The sequence below is a fragment of the Vanessa tameamea genome, chromosome 9 (genome assembly GCF_037043105.1).
Source record: "Vanessa tameamea isolate UH-Manoa-2023 chromosome 9, ilVanTame1 primary haplotype, whole genome shotgun sequence".
In the NCBI taxonomy this organism is placed as follows: Eukaryota; Metazoa; Arthropoda; class Insecta; order Lepidoptera; family Nymphalidae; genus Vanessa; species Vanessa tameamea.
In genome coordinates, this window is record NC_087317.1 from 7,175,731 (window position 1) to 7,200,437 (window position 24,707).

Consider the following 24,707-nt stretch of genomic DNA (forward strand, 5'->3'; position numbering starts at 1 on the left):
GTACAAAACAAACGTATCTATATTAAAATCTCATAAAATATATCTGTAATATATGAATTAATTAAAATATAAGGCTTTGAAAAAAATCTGCCTTTACAAATTTTCCTCCGTGAATCTACGACAGCACAGCAACAGCTAGCCTATTTAGATAATCGGTACTACCTCTTCTCGTACATCTTAAAGACTATTTTTTAATTTTTATATCGGTTTCTTCATGGTAGTTTTACATTTAATTGAATTCTGTAAAGAGACAGACAGCTAATGCTTGCGCTTACTTGAATACATATTTATACTGTGTATATTACATTGGTACATGGAGAATGCTAGAAACCTTGAACTAGTTCTTAATTATTTTTTGTTAATTTGTTCCAAAATTATAAATTTTCTATAGGTATGTTAAATGTTTTCACATCAAACTCTAAATATTAGGTAAAAATAAACTTTTATGATAACTATAAAATGACTCTACGTAATGTTGTGTTTGAATATTATGTCGGTATTTACAAAATTCGACTTATTAATTTACCATTTTAATTATTTCTTGCTTTTGATATTATTGAAATTAAAGACCTCAAATATCAGTTATAATGTTTTTGTTATTACTTAATACATTTTTTACCACCATCGTATTTAATTGAGAAATAATAAAATGGAACTAATCCAGTGTAATGTATAAGTAAGCTATTATTTATGTTATAAATAAATATGTCAAGTTATTAGATGCATTGGACTGACTACTTCCATCCATATCCAAAATCCACGAGGGGTAATGGCGCATAAAATTTCATTTGTGGTTATTAGCTGTTACCCCAGCGACCGTTCAAAGCGAAGGCTATATTTTGTCCAGCTTTCAGTCCATGTGGAGGCATGCCGGAGTAAATACTGCGTTTGAATTGTATTGTAGGTATATGTAATGTGACAATTTATGATTACGAGTTAGAAATTACTGTGTTTTCTAATTGTGATAATAACTTATGTAATTTATTATCTGATATATTAATCTGATAACGGTTAGTGCTGTGCATTGCAGTTATAATATTAAAAAATTGTAAAAAATAGAGGAGTGGAGTTAAATAGAACTTAAAGATCATGACTCAGAGCATCTTGAACCCGGACAAATTTCACAGCAGTGGTCGCTCTGTTAGTGAAGAGAAACTAATGGTAATATATTCAAAAATTGTTTTTTTTTTCGAACATATATTTACTTCGAATTATGTATAATATGTTTCCGAAACTTACTGACTTACACTATCACTAGTAAATAATTAGACTGCATGGCATTTGATTGTTTGGCCTATTATTTAATACTGGATAAATCCCTACACGGGTCATTAAAATAATATTGGTCTTTTTGTCCTGAAATTCTTAGAAGTCTCTAGTTGGATTTGTCAGTGGCATTCCTGTGTTTGATATTCCGGAAAGTACGGATCTGCATAGAGAATGGTCCTTGGCCGAAATCAGTCAAAAAGGCCACAAACCTGGATATTAATCTTATGTACATTTTTTTAAGTTGATTAATGACATTTAAATGCAGTAAAGTCATAAAATTTGAAGGGTAATCATTCATTGCTTTTCTTTTTCTCAACTTTCAGTCAGAGTTGCTGCAAAATTAAGAATGACAAGTTTACTTGGCTTGGCTTATAAGACAAGTAGCTATAAAAGTTAAAAGACTTTTAGTAACATTTTATTTTCTACGTTTCTTATTTTGATTCGATATTACAGTTATTTGTTTGAAAAAAAAAACCTTTTTCAATTCTCTTTGGCGTGTTGAGTATTTATTTTCATCGAAAAAATGAAATTCGATTTAAAAGTTAGGTATCTATAAATCCAGCTAGTTGGCTCTAATTTTGATTTAAATAATTTTGTCTTGAAAATTAACATTATAATATTATTGTTGACAAACATAAATTATAAACGCACATCTAAAATTTAAGTGTAAAATATGTCACACTTGTTCAGATATTGTACGTACACCAAATACAAATATTTTAGGTAATCAATAAATATACTAAACTGTTAGAAATAAATAAAATAATATACATACTTTTTGTACACATTTTACATAACTTGTATTATTATTATTAATATAATAATAACACTATGTTAGTATCATTACCTACAACAGTTTAAAAACAATCTCTAAAATAGAGGGACTGAGGAGGAAAAGAGATTGTTTTCAAATTGAATTCAATTTTATTTTTGAAATTATTTTATATTACTAGCGACGGTGGTGTCACGGCCAAGATATAAAATAAAGAATATATTTCCTTATGCACTTTTATTAAAGTATTACTTATTAATAAGTAATCTCATATGCTTAGGTGGCGGTGCGAGTACGACCGCTACGCGGTGATGAAGGTCCCCGTATCGTCCACGTGGTCAGCGATAAGGTGACCGCCTTATTTATACTTACATTTATAATTTATGTAATATGCAATTAGTAATTTATTTTATTATAAAACATGATTTACTACTGAGTTTTCACGTGCTTAATTTGTGGTTGGCGTTGAAATGAAAACAAAGTAAAATTTGCATGTTTCGAGCGCAATACATAAACAGAAATATATGTATGTCCATCTAACTACAGTAGAGCAGATTGGTGAAATAAGCTCTAAATATTATCTTTATGAGGAGAAGATATCTGTATGTGGGCACTGTAATGCTCCAGCCAAGCGAACCGCAAGGGCACTACCTACCTTTTCCCGAAACACTTCGTCGTATATTGAATCCTTATAACTTGTGTTTGGATTATACCAGATAAACAAAATTCGGACTTATTAAAAATATAAAAAAATAATTGCATATCTCTAATATTTTTGATTTTTTTGATATATAAAAAGTTCCAAGCTCTACGCCTTAGTCAAAATATGTGGCTTGGCCATTTAGTATTATAGAATTGTTAGGTGTAGAGTTTCTGAAGTTAGGCCTTGGAGAGTTAGGACGAGTACAGTTAGAAGCTTGGCTCTACATAAGATCTTATAACTTGTTGACAGCGCGAGTCTCGTCTTGGCAACATTTTACATGAAAATATTTTTGGTGCAATTATAATATATACATTAAATTAATTTTATTTTTCTCATTTAATAAATTATATAAATAATTCCTACAACATAATGCCAAGTTACTTACTTAATTCGTTGATAAACACAGATGCTAGTCCTAGAAGAAGAGGCTGATGTGCGCCGTGATGTGCTACGACAACGTCGCGTCAATGACAAACATTACGTTTACGACCGCGTCTTCGGGGAGGATAGTACTCAAGTATGTTTATTTCATATTCGTTACCATATACATATATGTAGTATATTTTTACTATATACATATATGTAGAATTCGAGAATGAATTAAAAAATAGCAAAACGTAGAATTTGTATGAATGTTTTTTTTATGTGTTAGGTAGACGGACGGTCAATTGGGTCATGTGATGGTAAGTGGTCAACATCGCCCATAAACATTGGCGCTGTAAGAATTAAATTTTAACTATTCTTTACATCGCTATCGCCACCAATTTTGGCAGACATGTTGTTATGTATCTCGTGCCTTTAGTTACACTGGCTGACTCACCTCAAACCGGAATACAACAATCCTAAAGATTGCGGTAGAATATCTGATGAGACGGTGGTACCTGCTCAAACGGACTTGCACAAAGCCCCACCACCAAATATAATTTGAATAAAATTGGTTTTTATTGGCCTGTTTGTAAATTAATAAATGTATTTTTATAAGAATTTTCAAATTGTAGATTAATAAAAAATAGACATTATATGACTTAAAATTGTTAAAAATGTATTAGTTTAAAGTTTTGACTGCTCTACTTTCACTGGGTAATAAATCATATAACCACGACATTATCCGAACTAAGTTTGCTTTTTTATGTAATAGATAGGAGGAATGAAAAATGGGTCACCTGATGGTAAGTTTTCTCCAACGCTCATAGAAATTAGCGTTGTAAAAATATTAACCATACCTTATATCATACCAATGCGCTGGCAACCGTGGAAGCTAAGATATTATGTCCTTTGTGCCTGCAGTTACACTGACCCACTCAACCTTCAAACTTGAAAATACTATGTATTGCTGTTAGGGCTTGCACATAGCCCTTGTAACCACCAACGGAACTTACACTATATGAAAAAAAAAATTGTTTTTGAAAATAATATATGATATTAACGTATTTTATGTAAACTATGCGTCAATAATATTTATTTCTTTTAAAAGGAGGATGTTTATGAAGTCATATGTGCGCCTCTGGTTGGCGATACCCTTAATGGAATAGCAGGAGCGATTTTCGCCTATGGAGCAACAGGAGCTGGGAAAACACACACGATGAGCGGTCTCATGTCTAGAGCCCTTAATCATCTCTTTACATCCATTTCGGAAAGCGATGACACCGATTCTTTCGATGTGAGTTTATTTAACCTTGTTAATTGTCTTAATGTAGCAGTATGGTATATTATGTACCTACTGATTTTAACAGTATTATTTCTTTATATGATTACCGAAATATGTGATTTAAACATATTTTTAAAGCACAAATAGTGTTTTTTTTATATTGTTCTGATTTTATTCTTAAAATAATTCTTTTGCTTAACTAAATATGCAACGAAACAATTAAGAAAAAATATTTGATTCATAAAATCGAATGAATGAAGAGTCCCATTATTTTGTTTGTTTAATTGTTCCCATATTTATCATAAGCACAACAAACACCCGAGTTCAAGCAGATTTCTGGCGATCCCCTCTCCTCCCAAAAAATTTCTGGGACGCCACACCGATGGCCCAAGATTTGATCATAGGTGAGGTCCTACTAAAGCGCGGCAAACGAATTTTTTGCACCCTCTGTGCACTGGACTAAGACAGCCCTGATTGTTCCGCAATGTCATAAAAACTTATAGTTTCGATTCATGTCGAATTCTTATATTATATTTATAGTAGTTACAGGGTGGACTACAGTACAAGGGAATTTAGTACCTGAGTATTTATAGCCTATAGGTATATATAGGATTTTAGTTGACTGTATATTGATACTGCTATAACATTCGGTTATAGTGTTTATTCAAAAAATAATAAAGAATATCGCGGATAAAGTTGCACCCAGTTGAATTAAATATAGTATTTATAATAATTATGTAAAATAGTTAAAAAATTGGTTACCTCTATTATGTTTTATAACATAATTAGGATAAATGCGAATTGCATGAATAATAGGCATTTCGTTCGCTACTTCGTTTCATAGTTTTCAAAGGCTCTAGAATTGAAATTATTTGAAAATGATACCTGAAACCTAAACTCGAGTTTTTAACCTACAGTCATATAACGAATAATGTCAATTTACATTTTACAGATATTATTAATATATAACTAATAAGAGACACTTTTTAATATACGAGTACGTAATTTTCGCACGTTGTCATTATTTGCAAAGCGAGGTCGTTCTACTCCGTGCCACTGTTATTAATACTACGGTAACCTCGAATCGGCCTTTTGCCTCTACATATATGATTTTTCTATTTAATTGTTTCTTTGTTATATTTATCTATTATAAATATTAGATAAGTATATTTTAAACATAAAACATATTGGCTTATATTGACATAAAAATGTTGGAACAATATAATCAATATTTTGATAAATTTAAGTTTTTTAAAGTATAGTATAGTACATTATTTTACTATGTAAAGTTTAGGTTGGAAATTTATGAATCGTGAGACATAGTTTAACTATTCATGTATGCTAAAAATATTTTTGCCAACACGTAAAATGTTTGTATTTGCTTAAAATATTAGTTTAGTTACGTAGTTATTGGGATGCTGAATTATTTAACATACTGTTCAAATAATTATGCAATAAAAGGAACTAGACCTATAAAATTACTGACTGTCATAAAACTAACGGCATGATTTTTTTGCAAAAAAAAATCTACTGAATGTAATGTTCTGAGAGCACAAAGGATAGATTTTTAAAGATTCAACTTTTAAAAATGGGGTAAAATGGGGGATGAATGTTTGCAAGGAATATAGTCATTTTTGATGTTAGAATTATGGAAATCAGTGTTTAGGCAGTTGTTTTTAATAAATCATTACCCAAGAGGGTAAAATTCAGGTTAAAATGTTTACAGGGGCGCTTTTTTTAGTGTTAAAGAAATATGACTTGTGTTTCTGATGGGATATCCCATCGGAAACATTATTACTACCATTTACACAGTACCATTTGTATAAGCGTCTATTACAAATTATTAATGTAGTTTTATGTAAATCATAGAATGTCGAGCCTTGAACTTCCGATAAGTGCTTACGATATAATGTTACCCTACATTAACTAATTTATTATACTGAGGGGTTCCTTTATGTAAAATATTTATTTAAAAATAATGTAACACTGCCTTGTTTATTTGTACGAATATTATAAGGCGGTAAAATTGTTTGAATGTATAGCTAACTCTCAAGAACTATTGCTCCAATTCTAATTTGTTTGAAACTGGTACAAAGTACTCCTGAGTGCTATCAATACATGGTATAAAACAAAGTCGATTACCGCTGTCTGTCCCTAACTATGCTTAGATCTTAAAATCGGCGCAACAGATTTTGATACGTTTTTTGGTTCAAGAGCAAGGTTTATATGTATAAAACATGCAAAATATAGTAGAGAAACACTGATAATTTCAGAGGTTTCTAATGTGATGTCGTAAATAAACACATTTTTTGTACTTACATTGTAAACGCTGGCTTAACCCTACCAGATAGATCAAAATAATGTACTACAGAATTATACACCTTAAAAAGTTCTACAAAAAAGTCGATGTCTATGTCTATCTCTAAGGGATAACCCACAATAACCATATTTTTATCCTTAATTTTAACGAGTAATAATGGTTTATTTACGAAGCGATTTAACAATACAGCATTAATCCTTATTCAATTAAGAACCTTAAATACATAGTGCATTTAATATTGATCAATATGGCACTGAACTGACTGAAAAAGCTGTGAATGTTGTACATGAAGACATTTTGTATTTAATATCAGCATTGCACCCGTGCGAAGCCGGGGCAGGTCGCTAGTAGAGTATAAATTATATTATCGTGCCATTTTCTTTTGTAATAAATTGCACCCGTGCGAAGCTGAGATTAAAATGCTACTAATGCTACGAAATTCTATAATTTTATTTAGTTGTTCAAAAGCCAATGTTTTATATATACAATTTTATATACATTAATTCCATAACCCATCTAAAGTGATAATCGATACATTTAATACAATCTATAAGCTTTGATATCATGATTCATAACGGTTAGTGTGTGTTCTATTGGCCACGTTCGGGTAACAACCCTCTAACAACCGTAGCATCCACAGGTTCAAGGTCATTGCCACATAGGTTACCCGTGTGATTGACACTTGAAAGTACATAAATAAGTTAAAGCGTGACAACGTGACGTGACGTGACTTATACGCCTTATACTGATATTCATTAAAACCTTATAGATACATATAATAAATACTCGCATATATAAATATATCGTTGCAAATCTGATATGACCGTTTATTAACATTCAAATTTAGTAAGATTTGATTTTGAATTTGAAATGATTGATAAATAAGTTTCAGTTTTTAACATGTCCGGTTTGGCAGATTAGAATAGAACCAGCCAATAATCATGATATTTAGAAACTGCGGCGACAACGGAATAATAACGGTATAAGGGCAAGCAATATTTATAGTTAATAATTTAATTGCTGCTTAATTTATTTTCGTTTCTAACTCGTATGTAATGAATTATATACAATACATTAAGCTATATTAGTAACTCATTCGTCATGTCCACCACCATGTTGTTAGATTGTTAGATAGATTTTGTTTTTAATTGAGTATTCTATGAAGCAACTTCACTGGAATTATAGATTTTTAGTGTACCTATTAATAGATTGTAACTTTTTCTTCATAAACTTCCATTCATCTACAGAAAAATAAAATTTTGATTCTAAAACTAAATATTAGTAGGTGTATACGCATTAGTCACTAAATCATGTTGATAAAACTAGATTTACCATATTTTCGTTTGTCAGAGACGCAATTTTAGAAAGCAATGAGTTGATATTTCTAGCAATAACTTGATAAGCTATATCTTGAAATTTTACGTTATTTGTTTTTAACAGCTCGTTTATATTTAATTCTATAATAATAATTATTATCACTTTCGTAATCGTTGTGACTGAAAAAATTAAATTTTTTGTCACAATAATATCCTTTTTATTATATTTATGTATTTAATGAAACCTTCTTATTATATATAACTTGTGGCTATTTATTTACTACAAGATAAGTAAAGCCTTATTTGGTGAAATCTTATGACGTCATATAGGCCAAACGGAGTCAGGAGGCTACGTTAAATATTCAGGGCCATTTTCTTTACACGAGCTAGTCCATTTATGTTTAACACGAACGATGAAGTATTAGGTACTAATAACATTTTATTTGAGGTTAAATAAAAAAATATTTGTTTTTAGATTTTTTCCAAATGCACTTTGTTATTGATAATAGCCCCTCGGTCGATTTTGTTACTTTAGCTTTTTTTAACTTCTACATTTAACACAAATACTTTAACATTTTTAACCAGTTCCACGAAACGCACAAAGTTCAAAAAATACAATTTTTCTAAATTTTTATTGTTTTAGAACATGAATTTGATAAATGCTTTTTTTTTAATTTTAAACTTGATAATTTATTGTTGTTTCATTTAAAGCTTTTCTTTTAAATATTTATTAATGTCAGTGACGCGTTTATTAATTACTTATAATTTAACGTTCTCATTTTTTTTTATAATAGATACCTGTATGTTTTTCACTTACGTTTTTATAATGTTATTTTATTTTATAGAAATTCAAGGTCAAGGATAAACCTATAAAACTAGATATAATTTAGATAATAGGTGTCTAATTTAAAAAAGAAAACCACATTTTATCCAATATGTTCCTATATACGACAGAAATTCGGGTGCAAATCTGGGCAAGCAAAGCACGGCGGTCTTTTGTGCTTAATTTGTGTTTACAATTCATCTCGAGCTCGTTAGCGAAGTAGAGAGAGAGAGCAGAGAACTCGAACTCTCTGCGTCCTGTATTTGTGAAGTAGTGACACACATCCGGTGAGCAGAACTTCTCATCCTGCGCTCTTAGAAGGGACGAAGACGATACCACCGGTTTTTAGTCAGTATTCGGGTACTTGGTTGCCGTTGAGCCCCAGTATCCTTTGCGTCCCTTGTGTAAATGCGATTTGAGCGGATAAAATGATGACTCACTTCACGTCCCGCACTGATGAACACACCAATTTGCGCTTATTTATTACGTAAAAAAATGTATGTTTAAAAAGCTATTCGGCAAAAAAAATCGAATGTTCCTTTGCTATTGTTTTACTTAATATTCCAATATAAATAAAAAATGCTTACGAAAAGGGGATATTTTACATATTTTTTTCTGTTACTTCTAATTTTTATGAAGAATTTGTTTATGTGACGTTAATTATATTATTTAAAAGTAAAACGAAATTAATGACATCTATGTAATGAAGACATTTCACATTTATCCACGCCTTTAGGATAGTAGAGGCGAGCTGTAGGACATTTACCGCCTATTACTTTTACTTTAAAGGTTATAGTTTTACGATAGTTGTGTGTAGTGTATACGTTAGTAGTCGTTAATATTTAATCAAGCATGTTTGGCAGGTCTAATGGCTATATAAGCTTTTTAATATTTCAAAGGTTAAGAATGTTATGGTAGATCAATCATTCATTTAAGGTATACGTGTCACACATGATTGAGAGGATAATTTAAACTTATTATATTTTCCGAACACAGAACGTTTATTTAAATGTAATAGGTTACACGAAGGGTTGGACTTTGTACAAGCCCCCATGGGTTGGAACCACCTACTTATCAGTTATTCTAGTGACAAATGTCAATAGTTTGTAATAATATATTGCTGTTTAAAAGGCGAGCAAGTGTTATTACAGAGGCAATGAATATAACATCATATCTCATAGAGTTGACTGTTTAAAAAAGGTATATTTTTTTGAATAAAGTTATTTTAATTTATCTTAGAAAATGAAATAGCTAATTATCAAAATGCGTGAAAAATGCACGCGGCATTATTTACATGCAGTTAACTAATTTCAACCTTAAGCCTTTTTCAAACATTATTCATAACTTTGGAATATATAATAATCTAACCTTACTATTCGATTACAACACAACCGCGCTTGTCTAGTAATCGAACTTGTGGTGCTGCAAGACATCCCTTTGAGACCAATTTATTTCATTATTTACTAGCGACCTGCCCCGGCTTCGCATGGGTGCAATGCTGATACTAAATATACTACAGAATATCTTTATATACATCGTTCATAGCTTTTTTGTCATTCGACAAAACAAACCGCTATCTTCGAAAATATTCATTTAAATTACATGCTGTAAAGGGCCATATTGATTTTAATTAGATAAGGATTAATGCTGTATTGCTTAAAATTGCTTCGTAAATAAGCCATTATATATTGTAAAAAGTAAATGATAATAAATGGTTATTGTGGATTATCCCTAAGAGATAGATATATACCACAAGGAACTTTTTTGTATAACTTATTAAGGTGTACTGTAACTGTAAGTCTGTAATACATTATTTTGATCTATCTCGTAGGGTCCAGCCAACATCTGCAATGTAAACGATATAAATGAATTATTTACGATATAACATTACATAATTCTTAAATTATCAATACATCGGGGCTACTGCGCGTAGGTCAACGAAGGGTGCTACGGCTTACGCTAGAGACGTTATTTAGCAGTCGATTAGAGATCCTCAGGTGAAGAATTATCTAATATCGATCTAATCTATCTAATCGTTAGAACCCTTCAATTATTCGACTATTTTGGGCCTTGGCACTCGGAAATAAGATATAATCGGTTTGTTTTCTCATCATATCATCGATGGAAGACTGAAAACTCGGAAAGACAAATCTATATCTATTATCTATATCTATTATTACTATTATAAATGTTAAAGTAACTTTGTCTGTCTGTCTGTTGCTCTTTCTCTACCAAACCAATGAACTGAATTTGATGATATTTGGTAAAAAGCTAACTTGAACTCCAAGCAAGTTTATATAGGTTACTTTTTGCCTATCACATGACAACCAACCCTCTAAAACGCGAGCGATGCCGCGGCCGACAACTAGTATAAATATAATTTAAACTAGTCACTGGAATCGATCTAGTGTATGTAACGAGTACACGTGTTACTTTAATTGTAACAGAACACATGCGATTAACTAGTGATTTATTTCGTACGGTGCAAATTGCATATTAATTAATTAAAAACATTTGTTGATTACATATTTTCATTTGTAACCATAAATTGTTTGTACATTGTTATTATGTCTAACGATAAATAACTTTAGGGTAACGTTGCAGCATAGGTATAAACTATATTTATTCATCAATAAATCAAAAGCAAAAAAAACTTTATTTAAAAAAACTTTTATTTAATAGCTCTAAAAAGAAAAAAATAAAATGTTCCTCTAAAATTTTCATTATCAACTTATAACCTCATTACACACAATTTATATGATCATAAAAGCTGGTCGCGTGATCATTGATGAAAACCACATTAAAATCCATTGCGTAGGTAGTTTAAAAGATCTAAGCATAAAGACGGCGGAAAGCGACTTTGTTTTATACTATGTATATATGTAGATATTATTGGACGAAGAGCAATATTAGTTTCGTAATTTTCTATTTAAAAATTATTAAAATTTCTCTTACATTTTAGATAAAGAAATACTTTCATCTTGTATAAATATTTGAAATGCATCTGACTGCCTTTTTTAATTTGGATTAAAAACTTACACAAAGTTTGTGATATAAAACATGGCGGATGTAGGAAAGCACTATTAGTAATTGATTGTTGTGATGTTATCTTGTTATATTAGAAGTGGTTATGATTAGATTATTTGATATTAATTTTTTGTACTTTTACGTGTGGACATTCTAAATATATTATATGTGTATTGTATTATATAAATATAAGTTTAGAAAAATATATCATTTACACTTCTATCATTACAAGAAATAATGGAATGGAAGGAATGGTCAACGTGCTTTGATACCGTTCGCTAACTTTATAGTGGTAAGGGGCGGCATAATTTCTATCTGATAAGGTTATGCTGGTTTACGCCACAGTTCAAAACTACTCCGCAATATGAAATAACCAACTGCAGAATGCTTCAACTTTATTAAGTATGTTTGTGATGTTTTTTCATAATTAGAAGTTTAAAGTATAACACATGACCTAGTGTCTATTGGGATTAAATACTTAATTCATTTTTTGAACATATGTATGCAGGTTGTAAATAGGTATTGTACAAAAATATACGTAGCTTCAGCCTTCAGATAAAAATAAAATCTAATTAAAACAAATGTTTAGATCTTTTTTTCTTAACTTATATTTTTTGGAAAGTAAGAGATGTTTTTTAAGTAAGAAAATATCGTAAAGAAATAAACGGATTATGAAAAAAAAATCTTAGACCTTAAGCTTAAAATTCAACTGACAATACAGAAATGCTCCATTGATATTTCAAAGACAAGGCTAGAGGGATAATTAGTCATCGGTCTTTAGTCAACATTTTTATGCCTGCGAGCTACCACATAAGCCATTCACATATTGATTTACCTTTTTTATTGTAGCTGAAGCAAACATTAATTTCAAGTATAAAAAATGGGATTCCTTGAATTATAAACTTTTGTCGTATTTTTTTATTACCAGTCGTATATTTACGGGGAAATATGTTTGGACGTATTTTGTTTCTTTTTGATACATAGAGACAATAATTTTATATGAATAAAGTGTATGTACCTATAGAAGTGTGTGTATATAAAAATATTGTCAAAATATACACTCCTTTATCATGAACTTTTAAATGAACCTTTAGATGAGAGCTTTTGAGATATAAAATACAGGTTTTTTAATGTTATTTAGAGGTTATAGGTTTTTTCGAATATACCAATTAAATTAATCTACGACGTGGGAAAGGGCTTTGTCTATCAGGTCACTGTTGTCATTTAAACTGGTGATTTTTTAAACTGCATCTGTTATACAGTAACTATTTAAAATTGGTTGAGAATTATTAAACAGAGTCAGGACAGTTAAACTGCTTTTCTCATAGATGCAATACGCATCTATGTATATAAAGCAGTTTAACAATATAATAAAAATAAAATACAATTGGTAAATTTTTGTAGCAACAACATTAAAAATGTATAATAATTACATGAACTCTGTCCAACCATCGTTACGAGTTGATTACTATTTTTTTTAAACCGCACTTGGGCCTTGTACTCATTCAATTAAAATAATAAATTCTTGTATAGAAATTAAAAGTACCCACACCTCCATCTTCAGAAAAGAGGGGTGAGGGAGACCGGGTGATTTAATAATTAATGGTGGTGGCATTTCATTTTAATCGAATTTATCATAAATGTGAAATAATAAAAAATAACTTATTAAACCAAAGTCATGAAAATTTTTTGGTCGTTATGTCAAATCAATAAAATTCTAATACATTGAATAAAAATACACTTGTATTAAAACATGCACATGAACTGATTGAAGATGTGCATGTTTTAATTCACAAAATAGATGACACATAAATTGCAATTCGAATATTATCTACGAATATTATATTTATAGGTAAAACTATCCTACATCGAGATCTACAATGAAAATATTCGCGATTTATTGAATCCCGGCGCGGGACCTCTTGAGTTACGCGATGAAGGTGGCAGCGGACCGCCTGTTGTTGCAGGATTGAGCGAGGTAAGTACTGAATTAATTAATGAGGGTTATCATTTAATATATAAGTGTTGATACCTACTATGGGGTAGCTTTTATTTAAAATATACTGGGAATTCGAATGAGTACTGAATCACTCAGTCTCGCTTTAATCAATATGAAAAATACCAAACTTTTAATTACTTACGGATCTAGATAGACTGTTGAAACTATAAGAAATAGTGGTGGCAAGGCAGTAGAAACAGTTGACCACTAAATGCACGCGCAAAATGATAATAAAGCTTGCATTGGTTAAGTATGCATTAAACCTATTTGCGAGACATTTAAAGAGCGAATTTAAGTTTTGTTCGAATACGAATTTCCACCAGCTTTCTTTGTGGTCATTTTTTTCAGTTATACATATTTGGAGGGCTAAGAAAACGGTTATGTTTTTAAAATAATCTGCAAGACAAATTTCATAACAATTTTTTTGTTTTAAAGGCATTTTTGTGGAAAAAAATTTAAATTTTTTTGGAAATAATATAATTTTCCGTCTCGCATTTTTAAATTTGGACCGATAATTATTGTTTTAATATTGAAAAATAACCATTGGCTAATCATTTCTATAAATCAGAAGAAAAAATTAGATTCAAATTGATACTTTTTTATTTTAAGAAATAATCTAAAAACGTGATAACTCAAAAATGGTTCACTTTTGCGTCATGCGCACCTCCATCATCTCCTAACGGGAATAAGTCGAATTATCAATAACCATGTATATATGTTAAAATATATAAATAAATAAATGTGCTATCTAATGATTCTGGGTATTGGATAAATGATAGATAGCGTGATGTGAGTAGCGTGTTGTAGAATATTTGTGCATCGTGTAAATTACGATCACGTCACACACAGTAATTGGATTATTTTCTAAAACAATTTTATTGTGTGTTGATAAACAAATTTTTACCCGACTGCCCCAGAAAGGGGTTATGTTTTTCGAGCGAGTATATTTTGACCCGCTCTGTAGTCACGCGTTAGTTACCGATAAATGGCGTAAACGCTACCTCAAGTATAACCTATCCCTACAGTGTACTAAGTTGCAAGAAAACTTATTTATAAGTCGTCAAATTTTATTTCTCACAGAACATAAATCACATAACATCATAAGTATGAAAACAGTTTTTAAACTGTTTACCACCATTTAATGTCAACGATCTTAATATATTTTTCTGGGAAATATGTCTTTAATTTTTTATCAATTTCTATTGAGAGCTTAGGTCACTCTTGCCGATCTTAATAGTAATTAGAGCAAAAGTTCAGGTTGAGCTTATGATTATAGGTGTATTGCATCCGATTTGTGGCTATCTAAGATAAGTACGTTAAATATATATATATGAAATATTTATTCTGATTGTGCTTTGATACAATTTAAATACTTTATTTTTTTCCTAAAATAAGTCTGTTTCCTACCTTTGAATAACCCAGGTACGTGCTCTTGATGCATCTCATGTTGCCGAACTCCTTGCCAGAGGCGATCGTTCAAGAACAGCGGAACCAACTTACGCAAATCAGCATTCGTCGAGAGGACATGCTTTACTCAGGTAGGCATCGGCATAAAGTACTAAATAATTTTTCTACCATTTCAAGTAAAGGAGTGTTATGTCAGTTACACGTATATTTTCGCTAATTCTTTTACGCGGCTAGTCGATCACGGCTGCTATTATGCATCAGCTCGTTGCAGTTGGAGATTTTGATCTCTGCAACCTTATTCTGATTTTGTTTATATATTTTTTACCTGATACAAACTAGATGATGATGTAAAATAGAAATACGTCATAATTGTTCCCATTCATTTGTTTTATTAGCGTATCGGTGAGCAAAACAGTTTCAAATGGTATTCAACGTGGGCGGTTGTTCCTCATCGATCTAGCGGGATCCGAACGTGCTGGTTTAAGAGCGCGACGTCTTGAGGGCGCTCACATCAATCGGTCACTGCTTGCGCTTGGCAACTGCATTATGGCGCTCTCTGGCGGTGCCAGGTAATAGATTATTAAAATCTATAAGTTTGTTTAGTTTTAAGAAGGTCTTAGACAAGCATAATTAATTTCTCGATAAGTATTTCATAGAAAAAAAAACAGCCAGGATTTGATCATATTTTATTATAATAAATATTTATTAACTCAGGAGCGGATTTATATTTGCACCCTAGGATATGACTATAACTGAATATGGTTTAACCTTTTTTATCGGATACATGAATATTTTTTTTTTTGTGATCTTGCCACATAAACGAGAATAAGTAATATCATATATAAATTTTACTTATTTACATGATTATGACTTATGCATAAAAGTTCTAATAAAATCATTCCACAAATCACTAAGGACTTATTGTGATGTTTAACTACTAATTAGGTACATTACATATATCCTGATTACTTAAGTTTACTTGCAGAGTTCTCCGACATAGACCCTAAGATTCTGGTGTATTGTCAAACTAATTAAAGAGAATCAGACACTTTTACTACTTCTTACTATTTTTTATCTTCCTAGCATTATTATATGCCATGATGTTGTATTAATGATTCTCGATCGAAATAATAAGAAAAACTTCTGCAGAATTCCAGGGTGATTATTTATTAATATCTTTGTCAGGTACGTAAATTACCGAGATTCGAAGCTAACGCGGTTGCTGCGCGAAGTGTTGGGCGGGCGCTGTCGTACGGCCATGGTGGCGCACGTGTCCCCCGCAGCAACGCACCGCGACACCACGCGGTCCACGCTGCATTATGCACAACGCGCCTCTGCGATCACTAACAAGGTCTATAACGTTTTGTAAAATATAAGTAAATAATACGTTTTTTTTTACTAGGTTCAATGTGCTTATTTCTGTCTATAAATCAACTCGTGTTCGACGATGAAAGAAAATTTCGTGCGAAAAACTGTATGATTCGAATAAAGTTTTGCCAGTGACGTATCCTCCAAGCAGCGTAATAAAACACTGCTTCAAAACACGCTTGGTTTTTGTTTGCTCATATATCTCCTATCCTAAGAGGAGGGTGGGAGTCTCTATTCAGGATAGAAAAATTATTGGCTGTTTCTTAAACACTGCTTCAAAACACGCCAGGTTTTTTTTTGCTCATATATCTCCTATCCTAAGAGGAGGGTGGGAGTCTCTATTCAGGATAGAATAATTATTGGCTGTTTCTTTTGTCTTTGTGAATATTCTAGCCGTAACATATTCGGTTGCGAAATATAAATTATTAATATAGTATACTCATACTCACTTTAGAGTTGTTACCTTTCGTAAATTGTAAACAAATTATTTTCAGGTTGAACGTGAACTGATTGAAACTCCGATGCATTTATCACAATATCGTAATGTTATTCATGAGCTGAGGGATGAAATCGCACGACTTAAAACCAAGATGAAAGATGATCGTTCAAAGTAGGTTTCTGGTACTATTATTAAAGTAGTTTTTTATAAAATTAGTTACTTAATTATTCAACTTAATTTAATACGTATACTTGTTGATGGATGTAAACATCGGTTCCAAATTTTTCTCAACAGAAGTAGAGATGAACAACTAAAAATCAACGAAGTGTTATCTAAAGAAGAATGCGAAGAGAAATCAGCCCATTTAAAATCTCTTCGCGAATCGATCGTGTCCACGTTCAAGCAACAGATGAGACTGAGGAGGCGATTAATGGAGTTGGACAGTCACTTGTTGGGACTCGCGCTGGACGCGGAGAGACAGCATGCGGCTATCTCACACTGGGAAGCTCGTTTCAATAGACTCTATAAGCCCATTAGTTTCACTGGGTCAAGGCTAAGCACGCAGCAAAGTTATAGGTATCTATACGTTGTCTTTATATAAGATGTAATTGTTAGGAAACACTGTCTGGCTAATATATTTTTAGTTTTGAAAGATCGTAGGTTGACATTCGTACCTATATACATATACATATAATATTTATTATACACAAAAAAATAGTATAATAAACTAGTATAAAACAAAGAAGCTTTCTGTTTCTCTATATATGTTCGCTTTTTATCGAAGCAGTTTTTGATCAAATCAAATCAAATTCCATCAATATAATGAACGATATGCGAGGAAGGTTTGTAATTTGTATATATAATTTATAATTTATATTTGTAAATATTCTGAACTGGGACGATCTTTCATCCGAAAAACTGTTTTCACACTCCTACAGGGCTAACAATGGCTAAACTTTAGAAGATACATCAAAAGCTAGCTAGGTAACTTGCTGTAACATTAAAATTTCGACCTTGGCAGCTGACATTATCCAACTTTCTATTGGCCGTAGATATTTAAATCTATATGTTACGATAAATTATTTTTCAGTTATGCCATACTTATATTAATAAATAAACGTTACAATATAAATATAACCATAAAATATTTTCTTGCTAAGAGTAGTTCACATTTTATTTGCGAAGTCTATACAATAACTTACGCTATAACATACAAAGATTTGATCGATTTCCCGATTATTATTTTGCGTTACTTTACGGTATTTATCGTCCCAGAGGGGGCACAGGCGCTTCGAGCACCGCTAGCGGCGGAAGCGGCTCCGAGCGCGCTGAGGCGGAGGTGGCAGTGGAGCAGGCGTGGGCAGAGCTGGCGGCCGTCGAGCGTGAGCAGGAGACCGCACGCGCAGAGCGTCTGCGCATCGAGCGACAGTTGGAGCAGGTGCGGCTGCGGGGCGCACAGCTCGAACAGGTGAGGCGGAAGCAAAATTTTCATCGTCTTCTTGGTAATGTAAAGATTTAATGTTATATATTCTGTTTAAGCGCGATTACTGCTATTTTAACTGTCAATAATTAAACGGTCTCGATTTTCCCCTTCGGCATCAACTCTCCTATCCCGCTGTTTAATCTTCTACTGTCTCTCTTCTTATCTCTCCTGTCCGTCCGGGGACGGTCAGCGTGCAGTACGATGATCGCTAAGCTTGGTGCAGGAGCTGCCAGCGCACATTGAGAATGGTCCGGAGCGAGAGGTGCTGTCGCTGGTGTGTCGCGTGCATGAGCTGGAGGCGGACAAGCTGGCGCTGCAGGGCGAGCGCGCGGCGCGGGCGCACGAGCTTCGCCGGCGGGACCTCGCGCTGCAGCGACGCGACGCGCAGCGACGACTCACTGACGAAATCATCACGAGACAGCGACGCGCACTCGAAGGTCTATTAATGTGCTTTAATACTTCATGGTGATGTGAAATATGCGATGAACTGATTTCAAATAAATATTTACACTACAATCTCTTATACTTACAAATATATTTTTGACTGGATTTTTTTTATTTCCATTGTAAGCTTACAATTACATGCAATAATAATAATCAGCATTTATTTGAAATGCAGTTTGTGACTTAAGAGGACTACAAGAGCTAAGTGCCCTTGAGAATCGCACGCACACACTTACAAAATCGACAAAAACGGCAAGCCCGTGAACTAAGGGTTAAGCGAGGTAACGAGGTTACGCCCAAATATTCTAATAGATGGCGCCAAACCGAGCGAAGTAAGATCAATCATAAATCTCATAAAAAATAGATAGGACAACAGAATTAGTTTTATTTCTTTCGATGTTAGTTAACAAATGATTATAAAAAAAACGGATTCAATTAAACTTACAATATTTTTATTTATATTTTGTACACAATAAAATAGACAGTTAGTTTTAATCTTTTTTTTCTTTTATTTATATTATTATACCTACCACAATTAGTTCTTATACTAAATATTAAAACATACCAATTTTTAATATTTTATAAAAGTTTGATAATGTATTTATATAATAAAATCGTAAGTGTTCGAAACCTGTAGTGTAGTAACATATAGCGTAGTGTTTGTTCGTTTTATTAATATCGGTTCACAAAGAAAATATATATTCAATTAAAAAAAAAAACATCTAAATATTTACAAGAAAAAAATGTCGTCAAGTCGATTTGATTGAATCATTGGTTAACTAGATTAATCATACTAGGTTTAATTATAAATCTCATAAAAATAGATAGGATATTAGAATTATTTGTATTGCTTTGGACTGTTATTCGAAAATGATTAAAAAATAAAACTGATTTAATTAAACTTAAAATATTTGGATTTGGTACTACAAAAAAAAAAAAACATTTAGTGTTAATTTTTTTATTAAAATATTTTATTTAATTTCACTTGTATGTATGAATGTATGTACGTATGTCCTGAAATCTTGCAATCAATATTACACCTACTTCCATTGAAGCTATGGAGCTGAAAGTTGGCACACATATTTAGTCTCGATGACAATCCACGATTCATGAATTGCTTCCATTTTCAATCCAATATGGCGGACGTTACTAAAAATTACAATTTTTGAATTACGTACAAATGACACTTCTAAATATTCTAGTTCTCTGGTTCACAACAATTACAGTTTTTTTTTCCATAACTTTAATTCCTATTATAAACAAAATCGATAAAATTAAACTCTTACGCAATATAAATAGCTTCCGTGTTATTGTTTTCGACTTTCTTTATTCTGTAAAAAATAAATATATGTTAGTAATTATATTTTTATTTATTATAAACGTATGTATTTAAAAATTATGTATTTAAATATGCCTCATAGTACTTTTAATGAAAAATATCAAATTGCTTCGAGTTGATGGGGATCGAACGTAGTCACTCACAATTGATTTTTTCCTTACTTTCACCAAATACTCTATCATAATATTTGAATAACAGCTCGAAAAATCGGATTCTATGCGAACTGATTGCACATTTTTTCTAATAGATGTTTTCAATATTTATAATTTATAAAAAAAAAATATGTTTACTAAAAAAATACTCTTACCTTTTAATATCGTTCATATGTATGTTCAGCGCTTAATTTATATAAACGTTTTTTAGTTTTCCTCACGCGTTTCACTTCATTTCCCATATTTACACAATTAAAATTTATGACAAATAATATAATAAAAAACAAATGCCTAATTACTACTACATTATTTTAACTTAATATATTTATCTACAAGAAAGAATAATATTTATTATAAGAAAACATGAATTTACAATTAAAATTACAAAAAAATATCTCGTAACGTAATTAATGATGCTCGTAACGAAAAGATCGACACATCTGTATAGCATCAGGCCTCGGCCGGCAATGTCTGTACACGGCGTTTACGCACACATGCGTACGAATTTTGTTCGAAAATAAGAATATCTGATTTAAAAAACATCTATTGATTTTATTAAAAAAGTGACGCAGAGGTTAAGTAATATATTGCTTGTAGAATAATCTGACAAAAAACCAGAATTATTGAATGTATATAAGTATAGTTATTATTTATTAAAAGATTTGTTTAGAGGTAACTTTGTGATTTTTTTCTATCGAACCAAATTAATTACATCATGTTTTCAAAATAGCAAATAACTAGCATGTATCCTGAAGATTGTCATATATTTTTTTTATTTAGTTTACTGCATTGGATCATATACTTTTTTGCATTATAAAACTTGCATTTAGCCCATGTAGTCCCCTTAAAGAAGTTTTTACAATCGTTTATCCCAAACATTATTGCTCAAAGGGTGAAAAAAGTTTCATATGTCCGTTTTAGGGGTTAAAGCTTGTATTGTACCAAATTTCATCAAAATAGATTCAGTAGTAAGGCCGTAAAAGCTCAATAGAACGACACAGTTACTTTCGCCGTTACGTTTATATTATTTTTTTGAATTATAATTCTAAATTAGATTATCATCATTTTTTTTTATTTACAGAATATGGCATCGGTGTCCAACAAGATTTAGCTCAACTCTACGAATTATATCAACAAGAAATTCATGCGTCTACTTACACTGACAGTAATGATTATTACACTCCATATCGTTTGCCACCTATTTCATTGAGGTAAAATTTATTACAGATATTAAAATAATATTAATATATTTTCACGTAAACAAAATATAAATAGTGGCTTTCGTCTTCTCTGGAACCTACATATTCTTTCACTTTGTACGCTATTTAACGTTAGTTTTTCTATCTATTTAAAGGAAACATTTGAGTTTCTTGGGGTAGGTCCCCATTATTCTTTATTAAGATCTTCGCGGTACCTTATGCACAAAATGCCTGTGTAACTCTTTGTAATTTCACAGTAACTCTTTTACTGCACAGGCCAAAAATTTATCGAATTGCCTTTCCAGAAAACAAAAAAATTAAAAACAAATTGTATATTTTAAAAATCTGACAAAAATTATTACCTCAATAATCATTTAGACGGCTTAAATTAATTATTGTAACATTTTATTACCTTAAAATATTTATTAGTGTATAATAGTCATATATAATATAAATATTTATATATGTATAAAGTATAAGTATTGGTGTGTAAATATTTGTAGGTATGTATACTCTATTCCAACCATAAGAGGAGTAAAGCCAAATAAACAACATTTGACAGCAAATTGACGCGATATCATTGGTCGAGAGCTTTATTAATCTATGATACTCACTATGGATTTGTGAAAAAATGGCCTTTTATGTTATCGGAATTTTGGAAGTAAAATTAAAGAGTAAATAAGAAGTTAAGTAGAATAGTAGCGCACAATACAGCTAAGTTTTTAGCAAATCGCATGAAATACGTAAATCTAAGGTTTGTTTATTTTTTTTCCTACTTCTATAGGTTACAAGTTTATGATTGCACCGCCTACCAGGATTATGTTTTTAAAAAATCTCTTTTAGATTGTGTTGTCTGAAAGAGATAGCAATGATGGTGTACAATAAATTATACAATTAAAGACCGAGGAATGAAATGTTGTACTTAAATTTGATCTTAAAATTTAATTCTCTTTCGCCTTACAGTATGGTTTTGTGCAGATACGAATATTATCGACTATATTTTTAAGGTTGATTATGGCAGTTATAATGTTTTGAGATAACGCAATTCCAATCGTCTAGACATAATTCAAAGTTATTACTACTGAAACGATTTTACATCAGTATTCAGTAGTGTGTTGAAGTAAGACCTTAAACAGGTCTCGAGCTAATTTGCGTATTATCAATTATTTTTTATCATTCAGCGAACCCAGTAACAATATATACTTAATAAGTAGTATTTTTAAATGAGATCGCATACTTAATTAAAAAATCGGGCTAAACCCATGATTCCGTACACAATCTTGTTTCGGCGGAAAAGAAAAATTTCGTGAGGAAACATGTATAAACACTGTGGAACGAGTCGTTTCAGAAGATGCAAACCTACTAACGAAAAGTAACGGAGAGATCTTTTTCATTGAGACGTTTAGTAGTGATATGTCTTGTAGGCATTGTCCATCGATAGTCTTTCGCTAGATTAGAACGGATGGTGCATGTTTCTAATAACCATTTTTTCTGCTTTACAATATAGTATGTCAGAGTTGGCGTGGTCGGAGAGCTCGAGCGGGTCTGGACGAGGCTCGAGCTCGGGCTCGGGTGGCGATCGCCGCCTGCCGCAACTCGCGCCAACGCCGCGCCCACGAACGAGATATAGGTAGTTATTTTAACAATATTTATTATACATATATCACAAATCTCTTACAATCCAACACTAGCTACGAAGGCTACAGAATACATATAAAGATTGTTTTCGAACGCAAAATGACAATAATAATCAACTAAATAATAAGTCTAAATCATTTTCCGAACGTTCATTAGGGAAAATGTATTGAGAAGCAATTGATGTTATAAAGATATTAATTAATTAATGTAGCAAAATCGAAATTACTTGTTATACTAAGAATTATGATACAAAGGAATACTAATAATAAAATTTTATGAACTGACAACCTTGACTAAACTCTGAGTGCAGTGAACCCGAAATGGAGCTATAAAAATCGTTGATCCTGTGCCTGAATTCGCAGCGAACGTTAATAATTTTTAGGGCTCGTAAATAGAGAGTGGTCCTTTTGTTTGCATACAAGTTGTGAACTATAATACATCCTGAGTAGATGGCTTTTATCTCTTCTATATATACTCATTCGTTGTAGTCAAGCAAGCGCAACCACCCTAAAGCGTTACTCGAGCGACGATAGTTTGGTGATCACCGCCCCGCGCGCGAGCGACCGCGCCGCGCCTTGAACTGCATCCACATACGGAGCCTTCTCGTATCATTGGTATGGCAACTATGACTTGTAATGTTCAAATCGACCATGGTTTGAAGGTGGATTTTCTCATTCGTGTGTATGAACGATGAAATCCATTATTTTCTATATATAAACCGGTAAATGATATAATCTTTACAAATTAACCTTAAAATTTATACTAGTTTACATTAGCAGCCTGTAAATTTCCCACTGCTGGGCTAAGGCCTCCGCTCCCTTTGAAGAGAAGGTTTGGAGCATATTCCACCACGCTGCTCCAATGCGGGTTGGTGGAATACACATGTGGCAGAATTTCGTTGAAATTAGACACATTCAGGTTTCCTCACGATGTTTTCTTTCACCGCCGAGCACGAGATGAATTGTAAACACAAATTAGCACATGAAAATTCAGTGGTGCTTGCCTAGGTTTGAACCCGAAATCATCGGTTAAGATGCATGCGTTCTAAAACCACTGGACCATCTCGGCTCTTCCTATCCTATCCTAGTTTAGAAAAGTGTTATTTGTGACTATTAGCGACCATGCATGTAGAGTTTTGAGTTTTCACCTACTTGAAATTAGACATTGCTATACAAAGTATCATTTACAGAAGACTTATTATGAAACTTTTAGTCGTAATTTATATAAATATTATCAAATATTATAGAAGAAGAATAGTGTATTGCAATAAAATTATTGTGTTTTTTGGTGTTAAAGCTTTATTCTGTTACGTTAATAAAAGTACTGCGAAAAATGTATTTGTTTTATTTTACACCCAAATA

The 24,707-nt window shown here is 31.7% G+C and overlaps 2 protein-coding genes across 2 annotated transcripts in view; one reads left to right on the forward strand and one right to left on the reverse strand.

Moving 5' to 3' along the window:
- Positions 1-24,707, reverse strand: part of LOC113395046 (mitochondrial dicarboxylate carrier) — a 134,098-nt gene that overhangs the window by 6,990 nt on the left and 102,401 nt on the right. The window lies entirely within an intron of this gene.
- Positions 854-24,092, forward strand: LOC113395042 (kinesin-like protein KIF19). Its single transcript, XM_064215761.1, has 15 exons — positions 854-1,161; positions 2,322-2,390; positions 3,151-3,261; positions 4,219-4,404; positions 13,731-13,856; positions 15,300-15,415; positions 15,680-15,853; positions 16,470-16,635; positions 17,147-17,262; positions 17,386-17,667; positions 18,367-18,559; positions 18,798-19,011; positions 21,591-21,720; positions 23,216-23,338; positions 23,835-24,092. Exons 1-15 carry the CDS (start codon positions 1,090-1,092, stop codon positions 23,923-23,925), a joined length of 2,169 nt encoding a protein of 722 aa, XP_064071831.1. The 5' UTR covers positions 854-1,089; the 3' UTR covers positions 23,926-24,092.